At 40.5% G+C, this 24,988-nt stretch overlaps 1 protein-coding gene across 2 annotated transcripts; it reads left to right on the plus strand.

Moving 5' to 3' along the window:
- The first annotated feature begins 3,081 nt into the window (after positions 1–3,081).
- Positions 3,082–24,338, plus strand: grhl1 (grainyhead-like transcription factor 1). Of its 2 annotated transcripts, none has more exons than XM_017713414.1 (15): positions 3,082–3,227; positions 5,427–5,613; positions 6,424–6,497; positions 6,573–6,951; positions 7,457–7,539; positions 7,850–8,006; positions 8,497–8,608; positions 9,729–9,823; positions 13,481–13,727; positions 14,167–14,294; positions 17,698–17,726; positions 17,933–18,018; positions 19,891–19,976; positions 22,496–22,560; positions 22,652–24,338. In XM_017713414.1, the coding sequence occupies exons 1-15, from the start codon at positions 3,208–3,210 to the stop codon at positions 22,764–22,766; spliced, it is 1,863 nt and encodes a 620-aa protein (XP_017568903.1). In that variant the 5' UTR covers positions 3,082–3,207; the 3' UTR covers positions 22,767–24,338. The 2 variants fall into 2 exon arrangements, with proteins under 2 accessions (XP_017568903.1, XP_017568904.1); XM_017713415.1 differs by having other exon boundaries at positions 6,576–6,951.
- Positions 24,339–24,988: the final 650 nt, after the last annotated feature.

Consider the following 24,988-nt stretch of genomic DNA (forward strand, 5'->3'; position numbering starts at 1 on the left):
GGTACCTAATGGCAGTCAGGCTACCTCTGGCGAGCACATGGAGGGCTGTGCGGCCCTCCAAAGAAATGCCACCCCACACCATTACTGACCGACTGCCAAACTGGTCATGCTGAAGGATGTTGCAGGCAGCAGATCGCTCTCCACAGCATCTCCAGACTCTGTCACGTCTGTCACATGTGCTCAGTGTGAACCTGCTTTCATCTGTGAAGATTTGCAAAAAATCTGCGAATTTGGCCATCCTGGTGTTCTCTGGTAAATGTCAAGCATCCTGCACGGTGTTGGGCTGTGAGCACAACCCCCATGTGTGGACATCAGGTCTCATACCATCCTCATGGAGTCGGTTTCTAACTGTTTGTGCAGACACATGCACATTTGTGGCCTGCTGGAGGTCATTTTGCAGGGCTCTGGCAGTGCTCCTCCTGTTCCTCCTTGCACAAAGGTGGAGGTAGCAGTCCTGCTGCTGGGTTGTTGCCCTCCTCCACGTCTCTTGGTGTACTGGCCTGTCTCCCGGTAGCGCCTCCAGCCTCTGGACACTACGCTGACAGACACAGCAAACCTTCTTGCCACAGCTCGCATTGATGTGCCATCCTGGATGAGCTGCACTACCTGAGCCACTTGTGTGGGAGTCCAGCTCATGCTACCACGAGTGTGAAAGCACCACCAACATTCAAAAGTGACCAAAACATCAGCCAGAAAGCAACGGTACTGAGAAGTGGTCTGTAGTCCCCACCTGCAGAACCACTCCTTTATTGAGTGTCTTGCTAATTGCCAATAATTTCCACCTGTTGTCTATTCCATTTGCACAACAGCATGTGAAATTGATTGTCAATCAGTGTTGCTTCCTAAGTGGACAGTTTGATTTCACAGAAGTTGATTTACTTGGAGTTATATTGTGTTGTTTAAGTGTTCCCTTTATTTTTTTTGAGCAGTGTATTTACAGTCCCAGTTTATTTGTCTGTGTGCATATTGTTGTTCTGTTAGAATTTATTGTCTGTTGCATTTATTGTGTATTCTGTAGTCATTTCACACTGTTTGTGTAGTCCTGTGTTGTTTCTGTGTGGTACTTTATGTGGTCTGAAGAACATTTAGTTCCAATGTACAAATTTGTATTGAGGATTGACTATAAAAACCACTTGACGTGACCTGACTGGACTAAAAGTGTTGTTGAAAATACTAATTTACTACTAACTGAAGGGTTTGCATCCAAAATGCATTATACCATTTTTTATGATATATATATATATATTGTTGAGAGTGGGCTTTACACTTACAAGAAATATTAGTGCTATGTAATAATGAATACCACTTTTATTAAAGGATATAAAGTGTCTTCCATTATACGTCAGCTGTTATTCTTTTCAAAAACTCATCATATTCAAAACTGTTACCAATGAATGTGCAGTATTTTGGAATGAAATGCCTTCAACCACTTTTTTGGATGAAATCTCTCATTTGTACATCTAAGCAGATACTCAGTATTGCCACACAGCAAGATTTGGCCATTTTATGTGCTTTCATGGTGATGACTCAGATTATAAAATACTTTATTTCTTAAGGTGAACAGACTGATCATCTTTAATTTTAAAAGGTGGATTATTTGGGGTTGACACAATAAACCTACCAGAATTACATTTGGTCACAGTTCTGAGGGACACTGAACATCATTAAGGACTTGGTCCCCTCCCTATGCCAACACATAATAGCCCCTCTTTAAATTGTGGTTTCAGCAGAAAGTGACTCCCCCCTTTCATATGCAATGGACGAGAAGCCGAAATGTGAAACTTGTTAATTGGCTTCAGGGAGGAAATGCTTTTTCACTCTGTATCCTATGTAATATTGCCCAAGTGATTATTTAGTAATTTAGTAATTAAAAATATTCTAATTATTTTTGTCAAACAGTATTGGAGTTAGTGCATTTATAAGTGTTACAGTTATATGCATATCCTGCTGCCTACAAGTGTGTATACATATATTGTCACTGTCCAAAGGAAAACAAATATCTCCAAAATGGTAACTTTACTGGAGAAGACAAAAACACCCTTAACTTTTAATTTAAGTTAATGTAAAGAGATTTTATTCTAATGGATTTTGGGGCTTCTTTCTGGTCCATTTATCAGAACATTTTCACAAAATGTCAAGAAGAAATGGTGTAGAAAATGGGAATACATGTTTTGGACATGTGTGTATGTGTATGTATTGTGTTTGTATAGAATTTGTAGTTGTGTGAGCAGATTATACTACTTTAATGGTCACTAGTCCCCTGATAATCTGAGTATGAGGGAATGTTGGAGTACAAGTACAGAACTATAGGAATACTGATCACTTGGAAATAGGCTTTACTTAAAGGTGGGTTTCAATATTTCTGCATTATTCAATGATCAATATGTAAACAAAGTTATTACGAGTGGTTTGATGTGAGATTGGTTTGACGAATTGAAGAGAAACTCACCAACTCACATTTCATTACAAGCGGTGGTGATTGGATCCAGGAGTTGCAGATATCTAGAAAGCAAATATAACCACTTTTTAGTCTAAGATGACTTTATGTAGGGAAAATGGGTACAAATCCAAGAATATTGGCATTTTTTGGATACTTTTTGCCATACAACACCCTACATGTGCCGTTCCTGCTACGAAAGGATTTTACTAAATAGATTTTATTCCAAAACTTTATCTTAAATTATAAAACAATATTTTAGGCATCAGACAGCATGTTAGGCATCAGCCTGGTCTGAACTTCCCCTTTTGAATATGTGCAACTAAGTACAGTAACTAGTTAGGTTAGCTATGTCTCATTTATAATGGTCTGTGTGCGATTCAGATCTTTGTAATCTGTCAAAGAATTCAGATTCAGAGAATCACAGACAGTCCAACTCCACAAAGTCCCGCTATAATTTAGTCCTGCCACCTCATTGGCTCTCAGCCTCAGAGTTTAGGGCGCTTATCGGACCTTGTTAACCAATCAGAGGTTGCCTCCAGGCTCGTTGCATATTAGGCTCCGCTCCTCAGGTGTAACCCAACCCCACGGCCAGTCACAGGTAAAACCGGCCCCAAATTTTGAGTATATCCCAAAAAGCCAGAAAAGCCAACAAAACCCGTTCTCGCGCACACGCAGCTCCAAGATAGCCCTCATTCCCTTGCTTCTCCTGAGAAGAAGACGGGTCGGATTTACAGTACCAACTAGAAAGTCCAGTCCGACCGAGCGAGATGTCACAGGAGCATGACAAGTAAGTGTCTACATTCACTAGCCAAGGTCCACTGTACAGACGGAGCGCGTCCGCTGACTGGCGCGAGCGCGTTTTTAACGTATTTTGTACAAGATGTCGGTTTAGCTCTGCGGCTACAATCAGCAGAGCTGCTGTCTGAGGAGAAGTTCCGTCTGTGAAAGCGCGTAGTGGCTGTTTGGTAAACGTCAGACTGACCGAAGGGCTGAGAAGCGGCTCGGTTTTTCTTCACCTGTTCCCCTCACAGGTGGAGCTGCACCTGCTGCGCGAGCCAGCTCGTTCACGCGCCCTGAGCGCGCGCCTTCGCACAGTCTCAGTAGAGCTGCTGTGGTTGTTTTAAAGGAGGATTAAGCTGGAGGTTCAGCCTGAACGAGTCTGGATTTGAGTTAGTCCCGCTTGTCTTGTGTTGTGTCACGGAGTCGCCTCGCCAGTGTCGTTGGCTTGTGGAGGGACTGATGTCATTCAGCCTGTCAGCTCGCGCACTTAATACTTTTACATTTGGAGACTGACTGGATGCACATTAAGAGTTTTTCAACGTGTAAATCCTCCGTGTATGCGTTTGAATTCCAGGGCACAGGCTGGGAGGCTGTTGACTCCAGTGAAATTGTACACCTGTTAGGCGTTGCCTGTTTCTTGCCGGGGACAAAGTGTGTTTAAGCGTTTTTGTACATCGTTTAAAACTCGCACATATAAACACAGTTCGGTGCCACATCGCCACAGAGACGGTGGATGACTGGTAGCCCACCAGGTCACGACAACATACAGGCTGCACTTGTCACACAAACCGCTGACCAGACACTCTCTCTCTCTCTCTCCCTCTCTCTCTCTCTCTCCCTCTCTCTCTCTCTCTCTCTCTCTCTCTCTCTCTCTCTTCACAAAGTTTAAGGTGACCGTGAGGTCCTGTAACTTGGAATCCCAGCAGAAACCTTTTTTTCCCCCTGGATTTGGCCAGGATGCCGTTTAAACCTCATCATTACACATTTCGCGCCTGGTCGCACCTTTTGTTTTAGTAGCGGGATTGCGTGTCCGTTCTGAGCTCATTGTCCCAGGATAACGGATCTATCGGGTTGCAGGGTTAAAATCAAACAGAAAGTTAAAGAATGGCACAATTAGTTATCAGATTACTCGCACTAATCCGTTCGCTTTAACCTATATGGACGCGCCGTTTCTTCGTCATAGCAACTCAGCGTTGGATATCACGATTATAATATTGACGTGAATGGGGACCTGCCAGTCAACACGACACGTTCAATTAAACTGAACAAGAACAAGAACTGTTTCAGTTGTTCCTCACCATGGCAACAAGTCACACCGTGTTTGAGAGATGACTGAGCTTTTACTTGATCATTTTAACGGAGTCCAAGTTACAGGATCTGCGACAAATCCATTCATTTGTGTCATTAAAAGTAGACCCGCAGTCCACTGTGTTGTGAATTTTTTTCTTTCCTTTCCAGTTCCTCAGTTCTTTTCACGTTCATCAGGAAATAAAAGGAATCAAACTGGAGAAGGTGTATCTCAGTCTGAAGGCGTCATTTGTGTAACCTCCTCCCTTCACCCTTCAGCTCCTCTCTTACTAAGCTGCAGAGTCTCATTATAGTCCATACAAAACATACTAGTGAAATATGCTAATTGACTGGCCCAACGTCAAATTTTATTAGTTAGCTGTAGAAGAAGAATGTGACGATGATGATGATGAGGAGGAGGAGGAGGAGGAGTATGAGAGTGTAAATGAACAATAATAATTTTTCAAAAAATAAACAAAAGGGCTTTGACACAAAGCAATGGTTTGTGGAATGTCAAGGCAGATCACTCCATCAAGATTCCTGACAGCTAACCAATGAGAAACCGTGATCTTTTTCCGTCTTACTGGAAGAGCCAGTAAAGCATCTTGTCAGACAGGAAGCTGCCGAGATTTGTTCCACATTCGGACAGGTTTAGCAGTAGATCAGAGTGATAAAGAGGACTTTTGACTGCTTTTATACCACAACAATGTTCGTTTCTTATTTTTTAGTTTATCACAAGCCGGTGTGACACCAACAAGCCAGTATGACTCTTTCACTTGATCAAGGCTTTTGTTCCTTCAGCCTCCACATTCGCCTGGGACTTCTGAGTAGTTCCTCCTGAGCCCTTGCATCTATTGGTACATACCTTTACAAATGACTACTGCTGCTTCTCTCTCATCCTCCTCTCTGTTCTTAACAGTAAGCGGGCGGTGCTGGTGCTACAGAATGATCCAGCTTACAACCAGCGCCGTGCATTCACCAGTGAGGATGAAGCCTGGAAGTCCTTCCTGGAGAATCCTCTCACTGCTGCCACCAAGGCCATGATGAGCATCAATGGAGATGAAGACAGTGCAGCCGCTCTGGGCCTGCTTTACGACTACTACAAGGTATGAGGCCTGGGCCCAAATGCATCATGAATCTTGGAGATTACTGATCAACTTCTCTGTATCCATGTGTCAAGGTGGAAATGGCAAATAATGATCCCAGGACAGCCTGGGAACTCTCAGCATCTTGGGGTGTGAATGATCTTGATAATATCCAAAGGCAAAATCTTGGATATATCCAGTCAAGCAGCAACTGAGAACTGAATCATTGCTCATTAACTAAGTGCTAATTGTTTTACTCTACCTGATTCAGTATGACATGTTTTCTTTGTTAATCTCTAAAATGGCCAGGGTGCATGGGCAGGCCCAAAGTTTTATTGCACACTTCTATAAGAATAGCTCAACGAATTTGCACTGAAACTCTGAAAGCAATGAAAGTTATTGAATAATAAGCCTTAGTATGTAATAGCCCTGGAAATCTAAAGGGTTAAGGTGTGAAACAAGTGATAACTTAAAATGAGATGGTTTTGTAGCAATACAAGCAATGGAATTTATGTTATGAGCTATGAAAAGAGAAGAGCAGATATTTTATTCAGTATTTTCATATACAACAGACAACCTTCAACCTCCTGCATGATCTCTTCGTGTGTGGCTCCATTACATTTTCCATGCATGAAAAGACAAGGTTCAGAATTGACCAAATATATTAATTTATTGGTTAGCATTTGACAACGAAAGCATCAAATTTAGCCAAACCTGCCACCGTAAGATATTAACTGCAGCTTACAAATTTAGTAACTAGTGCACAGAAAGCACTGTATGCCCACCAGATTATATAACATGCTTGACAGAGGCTGTGTTTGCCTTCCCCAGGTGCCACGGGAAAAGAGGACAATATCCCAGCCAAAGGCGGACATCCTGGGCTCTGATGTGGATCCTAACAAAAGGTGATGTGTTCTTCAAAGCAGTGGTTATGGTTGGTACTGTTGTTCCTGTTGTCTGACTTCTGGGTTCATTTTCAGCAGGAACCTCATGGCTCAGCTCCCTGAGACCTCCATGACATCGACCGACAACAGGATCCAGGTGCTGAAGGGGGTTGTTCTTCCAGGGAACCTTGTCCTTCCAGGGAACCAACTTGCAGCCCAGGACAAGAAGGCCCTCTTCCCCTCACCTGACACCACTGTCACAGTGTCCATCGCTGCGGTGCCCAACTACCCGGTCAAGACAGAAGGGCCGTCCCACGGTTTCTCCATCACTGTCCCTAATCCCCACTGTTCAGAGCCGGATAATCATGCGGTGGTTTTTGACCGACAGCTCACTCACAATCAGTTTAGCCCCAACACTCAGCCTCGAACACCCGATTCCACCTTTCCAGAAACCTTCAAGGACGGCACTCAGGAGGTAGGTCATGGAGCCGATCCCATCAATTCTTTAGCTGCCCATTGTGTCCCAACAGCTCCATCCTTCTCTTCTCTTCTTTTCTCACACTCCCCCTGTCTCCCACTCTTATATGATATCGTGTTTATAGGAGACTCCAGAGTGGGGCGGTGTGCTGCTTGTAATGTTATTTGAACATAGCCAGAATAGCGGCTAGCATGTCATTATGCCATTGTCTCGCTGGCACAATAAAGTGCTGTATTTTTCTCTCCACAATAGCCTGGGCCTTCTCTCTCTCTTGCTCTCTCTCTCTCTCTGGCTCTCTCTCCCCTTCTCTGTATTAAACCTAGATTGGGGAGGGGATTACTTTAGAAAGCCCCAACAAAACCCTGCACACACAGGGAGCGGGGGAGAGCTCTTTTTTTTGTTTGTCCTGTGGCTCTGCTCTCTAGCTGACTGGGAGCAGGGCCGCGGCGTGGCTGTTTGCACTCATGCCGGGTCCTCTCGCCCGCTCTTTTGTGCTTTGCAGGTGTTCTCATTCCCAGGGGATCTCCAGTTACGGATGGCCTCCATGGCGCAGGAGGAGTATGCCACTTTCGACACTGTGTCGGGGTAAGCCACCATGCATTAGACTCCAGAGAGACACCTCTCTTGAGGGCATCACCCCCTGGGAGTGAACGAATTATGTCAGTAGACTCAGTCAGGGCCTATGCAAATCAGTCAGGGCCGTTACAGTGTTATGATTGAAGCCTACAAGCAAATGAATGTAAACCTCCAGCAAATATAACCCATTTTCATATCTCAGCAACTATAGTGGAAATTGTTTAGTGAGTGTATTTAATTATGATTACTGACACTCTGGTCTCAGTGGGGATCGGTAACTGAATGTCATAAGAGAGATGTAATTTTGCTTGTTTCACAGTAATAACTTTGAATACACACTGGAAGCCTCAAAGTCTCTCCGGCAGAAGTCAGGTGATGGTACCATGACGTACCTCAACAAGGGACAGTTCTACCCCATCACTTTAAAGGAGACTGACAATAGCAAGGTCCTGCATCACCCCATCTGTAAAGTCAGGGTGAGTGGAGTATGTATGTACAGTACTGTTTAAAGTCAGACCATTCCTCATTTATTGAATGTTAAACAGATTCGTTGTGCAGTGTCTTTGTTTTATTTGCAAATTTGTATTTGACAGCTGCACATAACAATAAGTAAGAGTGGAGCTTGATTTTCTCCTGTCTTTCAAAGATTAAAGCTTGAAGTAGTGTTTAGCTGAAGTGGACAACTTTGGTGGTCTACTTGTATAGTTGTTAGTCTTCTAAATGGTGGTTTTTTAAATCTTTTACTACATTTTTGAACTTCAGTTTTGGAAACTCCTGTTTTTTCACTCATTTGACTTCCGTACTCCTTTTTGCAAGTTATTCTCAGAAATATCTCTAGAAAAAATTGGCTCGAAATTCAATAAATGAAGGATCGTCTCCTACTTTTGCACAGTACTGTATTTCTGTGGTAACATCAACCATTGTACTGCATATAGCTGACCTTCACTTTGCGCCATGCTTTTTTAGAGTGTTGTGATGGTAGTATTTGGTGAGGAGAAATGCAGGGATGATCAGTTGAAGCACTGGAAGTACTGGCACTCCAGGCAACACACAGCCAAACAGAGGTGCATCGACATTGGTGAGGAGGTTCTTTCTTTCTTCTTTACCCTCTTGAAGCCTGCTCATGGTTTTCATTCATTTGTAATGGTGAACAAGAGAGCACGACTCAGAAGAATCATCATAGCTGGACTTCCATTCTCCATTCACCAGCAGTCCCATTGTCTCTGTTTTATCGCAATCATATGCATAACGATAATCTTGCCACATTAAAAAGAGAAACCCCAACCCTGTTCTTACCTCTTGAACTTGGTACAATTTCTTACACAGTACTCAAGTGAAATACAAGTTATGCATATGATGTCTTTACAAATGAATGACATAAGCATATAGAGATTCCCCTAGGTGATTAGGTGATTTCTGTCAGTTTGCCTCAGTGAACTGTCTGTAGATGAAAAAGGACAGTCATGCTACAGTGGAAATGGATGGGTAAGGGGGGATGTGGAGGTTGAGAGAGCTTAATGATCCTATTTGTTTACCGTCCACAAACTGAAGTCAATGGGGGCAGCAGGTGGGGACAAGGCAAACGGTCTGAGTGTACCTGGAAAAAGAGAGAGGCTGCAATCAGTCTAAACGCTCAACATACAACAAAGGTCAGAAGACAACATAACCGAAGGCTGTGAAGCTTCTCTGTGTTGTTTTTGCCTCCAGTGAGATAGCTAGCTCCAACTGTCAGTGAACTTTGCTCACTTGGAGATTTACATGTCAATGTATAGACTGTTTTCAGTACATACGGGTTTTGGTAACTTAGATAAAAGTTGTCTAGAAGTCTTTATCTGCCTCTAGTTACAGTAAAGATGTCATTAAATTAAAACATGGCTGGATAGGGCCTATCTTTATGTGACTCAGACATGAATGAGTTTTTGTGTTTACATTGCTGGACAGTGTAATTCCACAGTCTATAGAGACGCCTAAGATCCCTTTAAGAGGTGGCTGAGTCCAGTTTTACCTGTCCTCTATTAATAGCTCACAGCACCAAGTCAAGCAGAAGTTGTTGTTCTTCTCTTCTCCTTTCATGTGCAAACAGACAGCATTACTTCATGTCTATTCCTACAATTTCCACCTTTCTACTGGAACATCATTCTGGCCTTCCAATCCCTCCCTATTTTGTTACTAACTGTATCATTTTCTGATGTCCACAGCTGACTACAAAGAAAGCTTCAATACCATCAGTAACATCGAGGAGATTGCTTACAATGCCATATCCTTCACATGGGACATCAACGAGGAGGCAAAGGTAGGGCTTGAAGCACACATTATCACTCTGAAAGGAAGTCTGGGGAGGGTTGTGATATTTTTTGTCCCCAGCCTTTATAACTCAGTGGTTGTTTGTGCTATACCTTTCAAACTTTGATATAAGATACTAATTTTTGTCTGTTACAAATAGCAATAGTGAAGAAATTTGCTGTTTACTCACAAATCAAGCAAGTTGTGTCAAATTTAAAGAGTTCCATTGTCACCTACACCAAAACAGTGATAAACTGTAAATGTAGGTGGTCTATAAATAGATTTATTGTGGTAAACTAGTAAAGGCCTTTTTAATTTTTCTTTTAGTTTAAATTTAAAATCAGGAAAGATACAAAGAAAAGAAGTGAAATTCAAAATTCAGCTTTGTAGTTACCACCTTTGGGTTGCTTAAAAAGCTCAGCACAGTCATGAACCTATATTTTCATTTCTGTGGGAAATTCCACACCTACAGTAATTAGCTATGGTATTATTTACTTGTTGTAATATTTTTACTTACTGGACCTTCAAATTTCAGGATTCAGGATTGATACATATAGTGCATGTACTGTATGCTTGTACCAAATGCTTACTTTGCCTCTTGTAATGGAACGTCACATTGCCTTAAGACATTTGGGCAGGTTACATACTAGCACATTCAGTCAGATTACAGACCAACAGGTCATCAGATATTTACAGAGGAATGAAAAATGTCCTTTTTGAATTGTGAGGTTATTGTGTTAGCGTGCATGTAGAAGCCCATTCTAAAATAAATACGACCTTTTAGGAAAGAAGGACTATGGTGGAGATTTACACTCAAAATAGACAGTGCAACGTAGGGGACATTGTGATTAGTCAAACAATGGGCGTCATTCAGGTAAAACAAACCCAGCGTGCTGTTTCTCCAGGTTAGAAAGGTGTAATCAAGAGTGAATAATTGCAAGGAAGTGCAGATTGGGGAATTTCCAAGCCTTGTATTTTGTTCAGGCTGTAAATGCATTTTCTCATATTGATTAATAGTTTATGCCGAATGCATGATGAAATAGAAAGTATAGTTGGTTGTGTTGGGCAGATACTTATTGTGTGGCTGAGAAACCATGTATTTGGGTGTGAGTGTTAGTACTCTAGTCGGTGAGAATCAGTTCTCAGCCCATTTCACCTGTCAGGCCTTTTGTGTGCTGAGGTGATGCATTCAGAAAGAGACGTTTGGGTGACACGCAGCTCACTAATGCAATGGCACAAACAAGAATGAGGAAACAAAGTAGAGGAGCCAAGAGCCAGAACTTACACACACTGACAGCTTTTACAGAATCTCGTTCAACGAGTAGGTCAAGACGAGTCTGTTGCAACTCGTCACAAAATGACAGCCAGATTTTGTCTTTAATCTTCTTCCATTGATCAGCTCAGCCACTTTTCGCTTGACTTGAGATTCAAGCTCCTTAAGTGGTCAGTGGCCTAGTTTCCTTTTTAGCCCAAACCTTGTTTATGTAGGATAATGCAAAATGTATTCATATGAGTCATATCCAAAATGAAGTATGTGTTGTGTGCTAAAATCCAGGATGTAGATCACAAGATATGCATGGGGGTCATAGGATACTCATCCGTGTGCAGAGGCACTGGAGTGCTGTCTGTTTACTGTGTGTTTCTAAGTGTGCACAAAACAGACAAAGAGACAGAGGGAGAGAGTGAGTCAGAGATATTAACTTTTTCATGTTTATTAATGTGATAATGTAATGATTACAGAACGCTCATATTATGCCTTCATATTAGATAGTAATTATGAGTGAAATGCTATTGATTGTTGTATCCACTGAATTATTGACTTACCTGTGTACAGCCACAATGCAGTAACAGAAACAGACTGAAATGGAATATGTATAATTATGTCTGTTGCGCCCCCTAATGAATACTTCAGAAATAACAGGCAGTGGCTTCAGGGCACCTGTTGAAATGTTTGACTCTGTTGCAGTTTTATATGTCCTGTCCAGTTTTTTATGATGTTTCTCAGAACATTTGTGAAGACTTTATCTATTCTATTTTACATAATTTTTTTTGCTTGATTTACCATACTGTGCAATAGTTCTAGGCACTTAAGCACATTGTTTAAAACAGTTTATCTTGGCATTAAGTGTTTTTTGACTGTAAATGCCACTTATCATTAGAATAGTTGCAAACAAACTTAAAAATTAAAAAGCAACAAGGAAATCCTTATTTTGAAAACAGTAAATGTTAACGTGAGCTAGTTTGAAGGACAGAACTTTTTCCAGGTTTCTCCTAGATGCCCCAGACATTGCATGGATCAGATTCCATCACCAGCACACTTGCTTTAACATAATGAAGCATTGATTAGTCAAACTAGGTATTAGATGGTAACAAGTAATGCTGGGATGCAACAGTGGGATGTTTGGAAACAGTTAAACATACATAAAGCACTGTTTACTGTATGAGCTATTTGTATTCATTCTAATATCAGTTTTTTTTCTGAGCAAATAAATGCTTACTGTCTAGATAAACAGCTTTTTGATTCAAATATTCTCAGGTGCCTCTGAGAACCTCAGCACATGTTTTTAAAATTTCTGTTTTCATGAGTTGTATAAATATTTGCAGTAATCTCCAAGTTTTATTATCTAAATGACTAGAGTTGTTCATACATTCTTATTGTATATTCTGGTGAAGGTGGACATGGAGATGGTTGGTGTAAAAGTAGAGGAGGCAGTAGATAGGGCAAGATGGAGGCAGATGATCCGCTGTGGCGACCCCTAAAGGGAGCAGCCGAAAGAAGAAGAAGAAGATTATTAGTATTTCAGACATCGCATCTAACAGCCATGCATGGCGACAGACAGAAAAATGTAATTGCACAAAACAGCCAATAGAGGGAGACATGCATCTACCGCTAGTGTACGTAGTCGGTTAAAAAACATATAACTCAAGACATGTTTACATTCTATGAGTGAGAATTTAAAATTTTTGTGAATGAGTAAATGATGAAACAAGTGATAGGCCTGTGACACTAAAGGGGAATTCCGAAGGGGATTTTTTTTTACATTTCTGTGTAATTCTATGTAAAGTCATTTAGAGTGGTTTCATGTGAAGTAGTCAGATTTCTTTCATGTGGTGCTGATTGGAACTAGTAATCAGTATTTCTACAATACAAATATAAACATTTAATTTAATATCTAAAACCAAGTCTGAACCTATATACTGTATGCCTTCTCTGTTTCTATATGTATGACTGTAATGGTTAAATGTGTGGTACATCTAAAAAAGTTTCCCTTGGGGTCTATTCTGCCTTACAGTGCCTGGGATGCACTTCCCTGCCATGAATGTATTTTTACATTTTAGGCCAAAACTCAAAACAATGTATCAGGCATCAGGCAACATATTTGTAACCATATAGTGTTATGACTTCCTGTGATGTAGCTTTTAGAGGCATTGAAAGTTTCAGAATTCTGACTTGACATTTCTCTAGATGGGAGCATTTCATATAAAAACCACAAATTTTGTTATTCCTTACTGATTTAATTATGCAGAAATTCTGAAAAAATTGTGAAATTGCCCTTGAAGGAGTTCATTGTTTTCTTTTCAGATACAGAGTGTATTCTTTACCATGATTTGTGTTGCTCCATTGAGAATTTCTGCTGACATCTCTCCAACTCACCACTTTCCTCAGATCTTCATCTCAGTGAACTGCCTGAGCACAGACTTTTCCTCTCAGAAGGGAGTGAAAGGTCTCCCCCTCAACCTACAGATTGACACCTACAGCTACAACAACCGCAGCAACAAGCCCATCCACCGTGCATACTGCCAGATCAAGGTCTTCTGCGACAAGGGCGCTGAGCGCAAGATCCGTGATGAGGAGCGCAAGCAGTCACGCAGGAAGGTTAAATGTCCTGAAGTTAACACTGGCCTGGCTCCTTGTGAGTATGACCTCCAGCTGCCAGTTAGAGTCATCTTTGTTCTCAGAAGTGAATAATGATGCTGCTAACTGGGTCCCATTGTCTTTGAGGCATCCTTAGTCATATTAGTGTTTTTGGGTGTTTTTGGGTGGAGTACTTCTTTAAGCATTCTTTTTTCTAAGGGGTAAGGTGTATTTCTGACCTTGATACAATTACAGTCTGATTATAGTCCTTTAGTAAATAATTAAATGAATCATAAACATTCATGTTTGAAAGTGTCCTGAATATTTTGACTAAAATAAATATAATTAATTCCACCACTTCAAAATCAACTGACTCAGCGTCCTGAGATCGATGCATCACAATGCATCACTGCATTTTTACACTCCTAGAGAACAACAGTTTTGACAGTTCAACAGAGTTCATTCTCTGTATTTGTGTATGTTTCATTCTTCTCCAGATGTGGATGTCAAGGTGCCACTCCTGCACAAGCGCAGTGATATCACCACTTTCAAGATGATGACAGAATTGGAAACACAGCCTGTCCTCTTCATTCCAGACATTCACTTTGCAAACTTCCAGCGCCACGTGAGTATCAGCAACTTCCTCTTGTCCAAGACACACTCGAAACTAACATGTTCCTAAAAGCAGTCACATTGCTGCCACTGAATCAAATAAGTGGTCAACACAGCACTAAAGAACATCTGATTCAGTCATGATGCACCATCCTCTTACTTGTACAGCAGTGTTCCTCAGCCCAGTCATCAAAGCCCATCATGTGGTCCTCATTTTGGCTCTGTCTCAGCTCCTGGCATAACTGAAGCAAGCCATATTGATCTGAGAGTACTTAGTAGAAGTGTACCTAAAGCCTAAAGTTGTGGACTTGAGTCATTCTTGAGTCACATATTTGATGACTTAAGGCTTGACTTGACAAAATCAGAAAGACAGCTTAACTTTAACAGCCCACAGCACTTGGTCTCAGCCTGCAGACCATCTGATCTAGATTGTGCACTGAACATTTGAGGACCCCAGGTGACATTCTACCTACCTCCCATCCTCCCACCTGATCATAGTATTTTGTGTACAAGTATCTTCTAAAAGATATTTTGCTTGGACACCTTTCAAGTGGCACTCTCTGTTTTTTCCGACCTCTCCAACTGCTTTTACCATGCTAATCATTAATTCACTGTGTCTTGTGATTCTTGCAAGGCTCCCTGGTGGCTGAGGGGCCCTAAGCAACTGCTTATTGTCAATCTCATGCAAAAACATTGTATATCTATGTTTGTTATTTTTCTTTTATTTTTACTTTTTGAAAAGTCCAGTCTACCTTTGTCTTTTTGAAAAAGGAATGATGAATGGGCCAGTTGTAATGGCCCAAAATTGCTTGGAAAAAATTGTTACATGAAATTTACTTTTCCTGTAAAGTTACCATTTTAGAGACGCAAGGATTTGTTCTGACAGTAATGCTTATATGTAGGCTGAGATGTCATGGCTACACTCCATTGTCAGTGACATTCTGTCCCCATTTGTATGCAGTTCTGAGCACAACTATTATTGGTCTGACACAGCATATATATACTACATGCCAGTCTGACTTGATTAGAACTCAAAGTATAAGACTTGAGACTTGACTCAGGACTTTAGTGTGAAGATTTGAAAGTTATTTGCTATATGCAACATAATAACTTGTTCCCACCTCTGATTTTAGCTTGAGAAATATTAGCTTAGAGAAAATAATTAAGGACTGGGCTGAGAAACACTGTTTTACAAAAAGTAATTATGTAGGGAACAGTAATTAGGTAGTGATTTTCAATGGATGTTTGCAACCTGGCTATGATATAGAATATAATGATCTTAGCTTTTATGCAGTTAGAAAGCTGCCTTGTACTGGAATTAAATGAAGTTGACTTTGGCTACAGATGTCGCTACTCGCTGAGAGTTATGTGACTGTGTTGGTGGTTTTCATATAAGCAGTAAAAGTTCCCGTAAACTCACGCTAGAGATAAAAAAAAAAACAGGAGTCAGGTCAGCATGACCTCAGAGCGGTTCTTTGCTAACACGTGGGAGTTGCGTGCTCTCTCAATGTCATGGAGTGAGCTCTTTATGGCAGTTTTGGCTGTTATCAGATATGAATCTGATAGCTCTGGTGATGAATCGTAAACCAGGTACTTGTAACAATTACAATAACAAAACACATTTTGAGTTACAATTCAAAATGGGCATACTTTGACTTCTTTTCTTTCACGGGTAGCCATGTTTGGAGATAAGCTAGGTTGCTAAATTAGATTTTAGGCATGGCAGTGTTAACATGGTTGCAGAGGAGAGGCTTATTGCTTTTTCATGTCTAATATCTTTTTATTATTATTTTTTTTTTTTACATTTAATAATGCTTCATATTTTATATTGTATTAAGCTATAATTCATATATAGCTATAGCCATCTCCCTGACTCTTGAATTTCCTAATCTGATCGATTCAACCCTTCCTCTACTGCTGATGCCACATGTCCTCTATTAGAGCACAGGTGAGAGGCTTCCCTGAAATTGACCTTTGACTTATTCTCTTGCTGCACTCTTGCAAGTCGTAATGTAGTTTTCGTGCTGGGTTCATGTGGTATTGACCCCCAGATCAGGCTGAAGCCAAAAATAAATCTGCCCGTTTGCTGTCCTATCATAGACAGAAAAACATTTGTTTTAGCACAGAGTGGTGGTGCAGTTCTAATGGCAACCTCGCTGAACCCCAAGTGGGTTCAGTCAGTTAGCAGTTGGTGAAGACCTCCACCTCCTGCAACATGTGTACACTGAGGCACGATCATTTACTGTTTATTGTACAGAGGAGAACGCTATGATCCTCTATCCCTGGATCTGTATCTGTCAAAAATAGCTGACACATGAACTAAAAGAAATTTAAGATGACTGCAAATTAAAGGACTACATTTTATTTAAAAATACTCACGTAACCAGGCTCATACCTGAATGTACTTTCACAGCAGGAAGTTGATATTAATGGGCAAGTTCTGATGTGGTTGATTTCTCATCTATAGATGAGGGCCAAATTCTCAGCCTAATATCACAGCACCGGAAATGACCATTTTTTAGCAGATGTGACCTTAGGCTCTATATGGGAGTGATAGCACACACAAATCTTCTAGGAGGACATGGAGAGACACACATCTTTTTATTATAACAAATGGCATCAGCAGTAGAGGAAGGGTTGAATCGATCAGATTAGGAAATTCAAGAGTCAGGGAGATGGGTATAGCTATATATGAATTATAGCTTAATACAATATAAAACTGAGAGCCTTGAAAACCGCATTTGAAATGTTATGCAACCTGATTAGACCACTCAATTGTAACATCATATGTATAATAACAGAGCAATAAGCAGAAGCAACTGATTAGTTACAAGTGTTTGAAAGCTAATTGCATTTACATTATTCAGCAAATCACAATTTGTCATGATCCTTTTTGCTGAACAAATAAACAAACAAATTATTTCAAATAAGTATCAATATAAAGAAATATCCTTTTGATTAAAATTGGGAATTGTGCTGCTTGCTGATCCCATCAAGCATTTTAAACAACTTACCTGGCTCTAAGTATAGCCTATGTCTTTGGGTTTGCTGTGGCTGAATATTAATATCTGAATTTCTGCTGAATATCAAAGCAATCAAAAGCAAATATGTGGTAATGTAGCATGCTGATATTTTAATATTAACAAGCTGCTTTCAAAAGCTTTTTATTTCCATGTTGTTCACTGACTGTCCCTTCACTCTCTGTCATTTCCTTCATAAGGTTCTTGAGTGTGGAAATATTTTTTAAAACAGTATGTAATGCATCCTTAAATGAAACTTGTGAACACAGTTAGAGGCTTTATCATGCTTTTAGTACAAGCTGGCAATACTTTTCACACTAACTGTTAATGTTCTTTTGTGTCCCTGCCAACTGAGTAATGTTATTTTTTCTCTGCTGTCTTCTTATCTCCTTATAGCCTTTTTCTTCTGAGGATGCAGAAGATGGGTAAGTTTGCCACTCTCTCTCTAATGTTGGCTTGTTCTTTAAAGAGAAGAAGGGGAGGGTTCGTAATATGTACTACAGAGCAAAAGTCAACTTTAGCTGAACTATCAGCACTACCAGGAAAGGTGGAGGCACCACTTGGGTCAATGGCTGATGATGTGTTTTTCTCAGAAACACACTCATCTACCTAATCTCTCTCTACCTTTCAGCTCCGGGATGAAGAGATTACCCTACTCAGAGGAGGAGTTTGGATCTCCTCCCAGTAAATTGGCCAGGGTGGATGAACCAAAGAGAGGTGTGTTGTGTTTTTCTGTTGCTGTTATAAATTTTGTGTGCCACTGTTTAAACGTTTGGAATTGTGGTTCAGAAGTTTGAAATCAATAGTGTAGTTCAGGGATATGAAATTTTAGTCTTGTGCAGCTTCACAGTTTTCAAATCATTTCTAGGAAGCAGTAAAAAAATGAGATGAACAGCACTGTGAATGATAAAATGACTAAACAAAAAAAAAACAACAAAAAAATACCTTGTACTTTATAATATTTAAACCTGGACTGTAAGATATGGAAGTGACACAAGTTATTATTGTTATTATTGTATATAAAATAATTAAAATGATGAATATGACAAGTGATTTCAAATCTTTTGAATAATGGTGTGTGTGTTTGGTGTCGTACCTCTGTTGTTGTCACCATGGTGCAGTCCCATTAGGATGGTAGGTCACATTATAAATAGTCTGTGTCTCATGCATTTGCTTGCTTCTCTGTTCCTCTGTTTATGTATGTCGACCCGGTATTTTGTGGAACAGTATTGAGGTTGAGAGTTAAATCTTGCATGCTTATAGCTGCACTTCAGCAAACACAGACAGTTGTGTTTGTTACAACCTTTGACCCACAAATGAAGGGCAGTTGATGCTAGTTCAACTTTTTATATACACTGCATGGTCAATATCATGGACAATAATATTAGGTGCTGGCAAAACATGTAGAATTAATGGCTGATATTAATTAGACTACATATCTCAATAGTAATAACCAGCAATTTAGGACAGTGTTTCTCAAACCACAGTCCCAGGAGACTCCCTGCTGTGCACAGTTTTGTTTTCTCTTTCATCCCCTAAGTACACAGGTCAGCTAATTTTGATGAGATTTGTTTTTCACAGGTTTGCTATACAGAACTTAGAAACTTTATTCATTAATTCCAATTACATCGTTTTCTCAATATTGATAAAGTTTCACTGTGTACTAGGATTACAGATATCAGCCTATTTACAAATGTAATAAAGAAAGAAGTATAGAAAATACAAGATAATATTAGTATAAACATTTGAACAAGGAAAATCACAGAATGTCCCCAGGACTGTGATTGAGTGTTATTTGGTTTTTTGTTATAAGGGATTTGAAGAACTTGATTTGTTGTTTTTCAGAAATTCACATCAGTACATGATTAGATCCCTCACCCATGCACACGAACACTGCAACAAACAGTCATTGAGCTAAAGTTTAATAAAAGAACAGCAGTAGCTGGTCAAAGAAGCCCTGCCAGCCTCCCCACGTGTTGTTTTTTTTCCTACCCCTCTTATTTGCTCCTTGGCTCGGGTTAGAGGCTGAGGGGTGGGTGTGTATGTGTGGGCGTATGTGTGTGTGTGTGTGTGTGTGTGTGTGTGTGTTTGGCCAGGCCTGGCTCCAAAACCAACACAAAGTCTCTGCTTTGGGAAGCTGAGTGTGTAATCCACAGCTTTAGTACCCTCCGCCGAGCTCCACAACACTTCCTTTTCTGTGTATTCTTTTCTGTGCATTCTGTGGAATGCTGCCCTCTCCTCCTGCAGTCTTGAGTCAAAAGGCAATACGGGGGGATTTGCTGTCAGTCTGTGGGTTTGGGCAGTGTCCCAAACTGAAGGGAACAGTCGTGAGGTGCAGAATCACTGGAGCCAAGGACACCCAGAGCAGATCAACTGCTGCCCAAGCCACATGAAGGCTTGGCCACAGCAAAATGCATGACATTGACTTTAATTTTGCTGGTAAATGTTTTTGTTGTTTTATTTTCAGGGTTCGTTGCATTGATCTCATTTTCGAGAAGTCCAGAGGAAGTGTATGCGTGCCTGTGTGTGTGTGCGTGCATGTCTCTGTGTGTGTCATGACATCTGACCACATTTTTCTGGTCCTTTCAGTTTTGCTGTATGTTCGCAAGGAGAGCGAGGAGGTTTTTGATGCTCTCATGTTGAAGACTCCTACACTGAAAGGACTGGTGGAAGCGGTGAGTTCATCTCTTTTAGTGTCAGAACATAGGCTAACACATCATTACGCAGCGACAAAGCGGAGCCTGAGGCTACAGTCACTATCCGACACAGACAAGACTGAAAACAAAGTTGCCCACCTCCACCATCCGAACCTGAGCAAGCCAGTGATGGATTATACCATAAACGTACATATAGGAGGCACTGATAGCTGATCCCATCATTCTGTGCAATGCAACATGAAGCCACTTGGCTGACATTGGTTCTCCCTTGATGTTTCACAAAATACAAGGTTGTTTATGGACAAAATGTAGACATGTTCCCCACTGCAGATATAGCAAAAATGCTAATTTAAGGGCTGTGGTAAGATGTTTCATGTTTCATATATCATACATATGTAAACAAAGTAAACAAACAAGTCCTCTATTCTAGAGAAACTTACAGAGTCAGAATTGTTCGCAATGTTGGTGAGAGAATTCAAACATCATTGTTTAATAGCACTGTTTAGCATTGTTCAAGCCTCTAAAAGCATACTCACGTTACATCACAACCATTCAATAGTGCAGAAAGTTGTGAGAACACAGTGCATAAGTTGGCAATCTTGGTTTCAAATATGTATATCTGTGAATAAAACAAATGACCACAGTGTTTTTTCACATGAAAACTATCTCTCTCCCTGAAAAGCTGTAGTTTGAATGTTAAAGAATGCTGCAGCAGATGGGTCGTGTGAGGACACACCACTAGAGAGAGGCAAATAAGTATAGTGGTAGACTTGTGTCTAAATCGTGGGACAGAATCTTTGTGGGTGGCCTTGTTGTCAAATCTCCCACCATGCACACGTGTGCATACACAGACTATCTCTATCCCTCTTTCCTCCTTGCTGCCATCTCCTCAGTAATTACACAGGCTATCTAAAGCCATGGCTCAGATTGTAATACAGCAGAGTGTCTCCCAAACAATCCTCGGGAAGAGACAGAGTGTGAGCCAGGGTCCAGGGGAGTGTAACTGACACGTGTGATCTGCTCTGAAACCCCTCACTGATCAACGTGTGGGGCACACTGGCATGGGGTTGGAGGGGCTAAGGTCTAATCAGGTCACTGAACCCACAGAAAACAGAAGGCTCAAAGGACAGCTTGAGGACTGCTGTCAATAAGAGCTCAGCACAGCTCCACAAACTACTAACTCCACACTCCAAAACAGACCAAGCTCATACTGAAGGAATCCTCTGCGCAGACTGGGTTGTGCATATGTGTGGATGAGTAATGTGTAGGGTTATTATTAATAATGAGTAATTAGTATGGGTGTAAAAAATACATTGAAGCATCATGAATCATTCATCTGAAGATTTTAACAGCATTAATTTTGGAATGTTAGCGCCAATTATAAATGTATTCAGTGAAGTATGTGCTCATTACTTGGCCAAAATAAGAATGTCAAGCTATTTTTAAAAGTTAAAATTCCACAAAAATCTCAGTGTTTTTTTCTGTATTTCACTACTGTGTGAATAGCTTATCCAGTCACATTTGATTCTGTATAGTTTCTAAAAATTCTGAATTGTACCAAAATAATCACATCAAATTGAGGAGGATTCTGGAATTTCGTTATGCACTGAAATATTCCCTAAAGATCTATAGATTAATATGAGTTTAATTCACACACGATGACCTTTAGTACCTCCTACTGTTCTACAGTACAACAACTGTTAACGTTAAAATGTAGTAGTTCCAAAGCAAAGTAACTACTATAGTCTCAGCCAGATCCATTAAAAGTCAAGCTTTCACACATCAACAGAAAATAGATGTCAGCCAGACTAAAAACGATAGCATGCAGCTAAATCTCATCTCATATCTCAAATTAGGCCATATTGACTGAAAAGTCTAAACAGCTTGGTCAGCTAGGACCACATCACTTCCTTGAATCATGTTTTAAGGGCAGGCTACCTTGGACAAAACAGGAACACAAAACTGAGGGGTGGCAATATTCCAACTAAGGGGGCATTGTCCCCCTCCCTTTTTTGTGGTGCTGAGCCTGTTTATGGCTGTTATGAAGAAGGATCTAGGTAACAGGGCACACAGATGGCTTTAGGTGTCATAGAAAAAGGCTTGCCAACTAGATGGCATGCAGACAGGCCAGAACTCTGAGGAATGGCGTGCCACCATTTGTTTGTGGGTGTGAGTGGCATGGGTGTGTATGTCTGTGCGTATGTGCATGTAGATGATGACATTCTACACACACAATTCATCGGCATTAGTGGCGGGAATGGGCAGAAGGAGCTGACGAGTGTTGGCAGGGGGTTGGGAACGCACTACAATAAGCCTTCATGCCAAGATAAGACCTATGATATGAGTTGGCAGTGCACCCATTCACTCTGGTTTACAAATGTTCCATTAAGTCATAGTGTGGGGAGGTCACATAATTCACCCAAATACTTGTAGCTGTTGCTTTTTAATAAACTGCTGGAGTAGTACTTTCATCAAACTCTTCTATGCTGTCTTCTTTGTGAAAAGAGATTAAATGTTCTTTCTTTCTTTCTTCTCAGATTTCAGAAAAGTACGAAGTTCCTCTCGAGAAGCTGGGGAAGGTCTACAAGAAGTGTAAAAAAGGGTAAGGTCCATGGATCTCTTCAGAAAAAGATTTGTTTCTACTGCTAAAAAAGGGAAAACTAAGGTTACCATTTTGTGTTTCATCATGGCAGGATCTTGGTGAACATGGATGACAACATCATTAAGCATTACTCCAATGAGGACACCTTCCAGATCCATATGGAGGAGATGGGGGGCATGGTGAAGCTGACCCTCACTGAGATTTAAAAAGGTCTTCACCTCTCACCCCATGGACTTGTTTACATGACTCTGTCTTTATGGCCTTGTAGGTACCTTAGGCCTTGCTCTGTGCACTCCACATCTATATTTTCCTATGTGTAGCCTAGGCCTTTGCTTTTGAATCTTTTTTTACCCCAATATGCTTTTGGTACACATGGCTAATGAGATATATGTATGCACATCTATGCATAAGTGTGAGTGAAATCTCTTGAGCACAAAAACATATGATCTTGGTGTAAACACCTGTATGAGCCATATGTTATATTTTGGTAAGAATAACAAAGCAGAACATTTTCAGTAATAGAGTCACTCTAAAAGAAGATGTCCACTTCATACTCTGTCGGTATTATTAATCTCTGAAAGACACAGCACTGGAAATTTTACTTTGTAGAGCTGTATGCATGCAGTAAACGGGGCCAATTGCAGGTCTTGTTGTAGATAGAGGGAGTCTGGGGCATTCTCATTGGTTTCTTCATTTACACAAACACTGAGCAGTATTTAGCGCATACAGCAAAACCTCGTGTTCAACAACTCTGTGAGGTACTGTGTCACCAGTGTTGTTTTTGTACGTATGTGACTTTGAGCGTGTAGTGTGTTTGTGTGTACGAATCTGTTGGGACAAATCAGTTTCATCCGAAAAGCAGGTAATCTGTCTTAAAACAGAGTTGCGCAATCCTTGCATGTGACAGAGGGAAGATATTCTGAGAAGACAAATGAGTAAACCTCACTGTTGACAGCAGTCCAACAAATCATGCTTAATGTGACAAGGCTGATGCATTCTTTTGTGCAGGAACACAGGTCACCATTCATTTGCATAATTCTGATCCAGTTACCATATTAACATGTTTGGATATTTCCAAAATAGCTCCATGGTTGCCCAAGGCTCTAAATGTTCCCACCAAGCATGATATGTACATATTCTGTGTATTATTGAATGTGTTGTTCCTGGAAATCATCTGCTGTTACTGAACCAAAAAACACCTTGCAAGACAAGATGTACAAGAGTTTCTGAGTGCAGGATGCCAAGTTGATAGTATTACATGTTAGAATGTCAAATAGGTTATTCTCCGCTTTAGAGCTAAGCTTTCTCCAAAGTTCTATTTTATTATACAGTCGCCCCTTTTGGAGCCAATTTTAACTTCAAACTGTATAGCATCAGGGTTACTTTTTCAAACTTACTTATCCACTGATTTTTGTATCAAAGTACTTATTTACTATATATTTATTGATATACTGGGATGGGCTATTTTTTACACTGTTCTACAACCTAAATGTTTATTTCTGTGATAAACTGCTCTATGTTGAATGTTTTTTTATATGAAATTAGTATAAAACTATAAAACTATCATGTATTTATGCAAAGGGTTTATTGTTTATTGTTCTGCTGGAATTTGCCTTTTGATCCATACAGCCACATGACCTAAGATTTGATCTTAAGGTTACTTGGCAACTAATTAAAGTTGCTGTATAGCTTTAGTTATTAGCAAATTTACTCCTGTATATATGCACACGTTTTCTCTAAGCCTTAATAAAAGCCAGTTTGGCTTGGCTCTTGTAATAGGCCATGTGTCGCGTGGTTCTCTATTGGCTGCAGCCAAAGCAGTCGTCGTGGAAACAAGGGCTGTGATCCAATGGCCCATCTGTCTGGAGGACAGGAAGTGGGTGTGTAAACAGAGGCTCAGAGCAGCAGTGCCCTCAAATGCCCCTCTATCTCCACATCCCTTCATTCCAAAACACTGTACTAGTAACTAGACATGTTACTTTAAAGCACTTTAACTATAGACAATTAGTATTCATACACTAAGCATTTGTTAAAAAGACAGAATGCTGCAGTGCCACAGCCCATTTCTCTAACACACTTTCAGTTTTTACATTCTTGTTGTAGCAACATGTCTCTAAACACAGTCTAGCTTTTCTGTCCCGAACTATCTTGAGTTGTGTCTTGAGTTGCCTCTGTTTATTAGGTGCCTTTTGCCACTCTTCAATTAATTTCCAGTCAAAATAGCCATTGACTACACGTTAATAATTTTTTCACAAGATATTTCTGATGAAATTAGATACAGGATGATCCACTTGCAGGTGGAAGGAGAAAGTCAAAGAGAAATCAGTAAATCTCAAACTGGAGTTCTAAAAGTTAATAACTGACATAGAAAAAATGGGACTTCAACTGTGCAAGACCTTTTAGATCTGTCGGTAGAACTGTCACCATC

Source organism: Pygocentrus nattereri, chromosome 10, assembly GCF_015220715.1.
Source record: "Pygocentrus nattereri isolate fPygNat1 chromosome 10, fPygNat1.pri, whole genome shotgun sequence".
Taxonomy (NCBI): domain Eukaryota; kingdom Metazoa; phylum Chordata; class Actinopteri; order Characiformes; family Serrasalmidae; genus Pygocentrus; species Pygocentrus nattereri.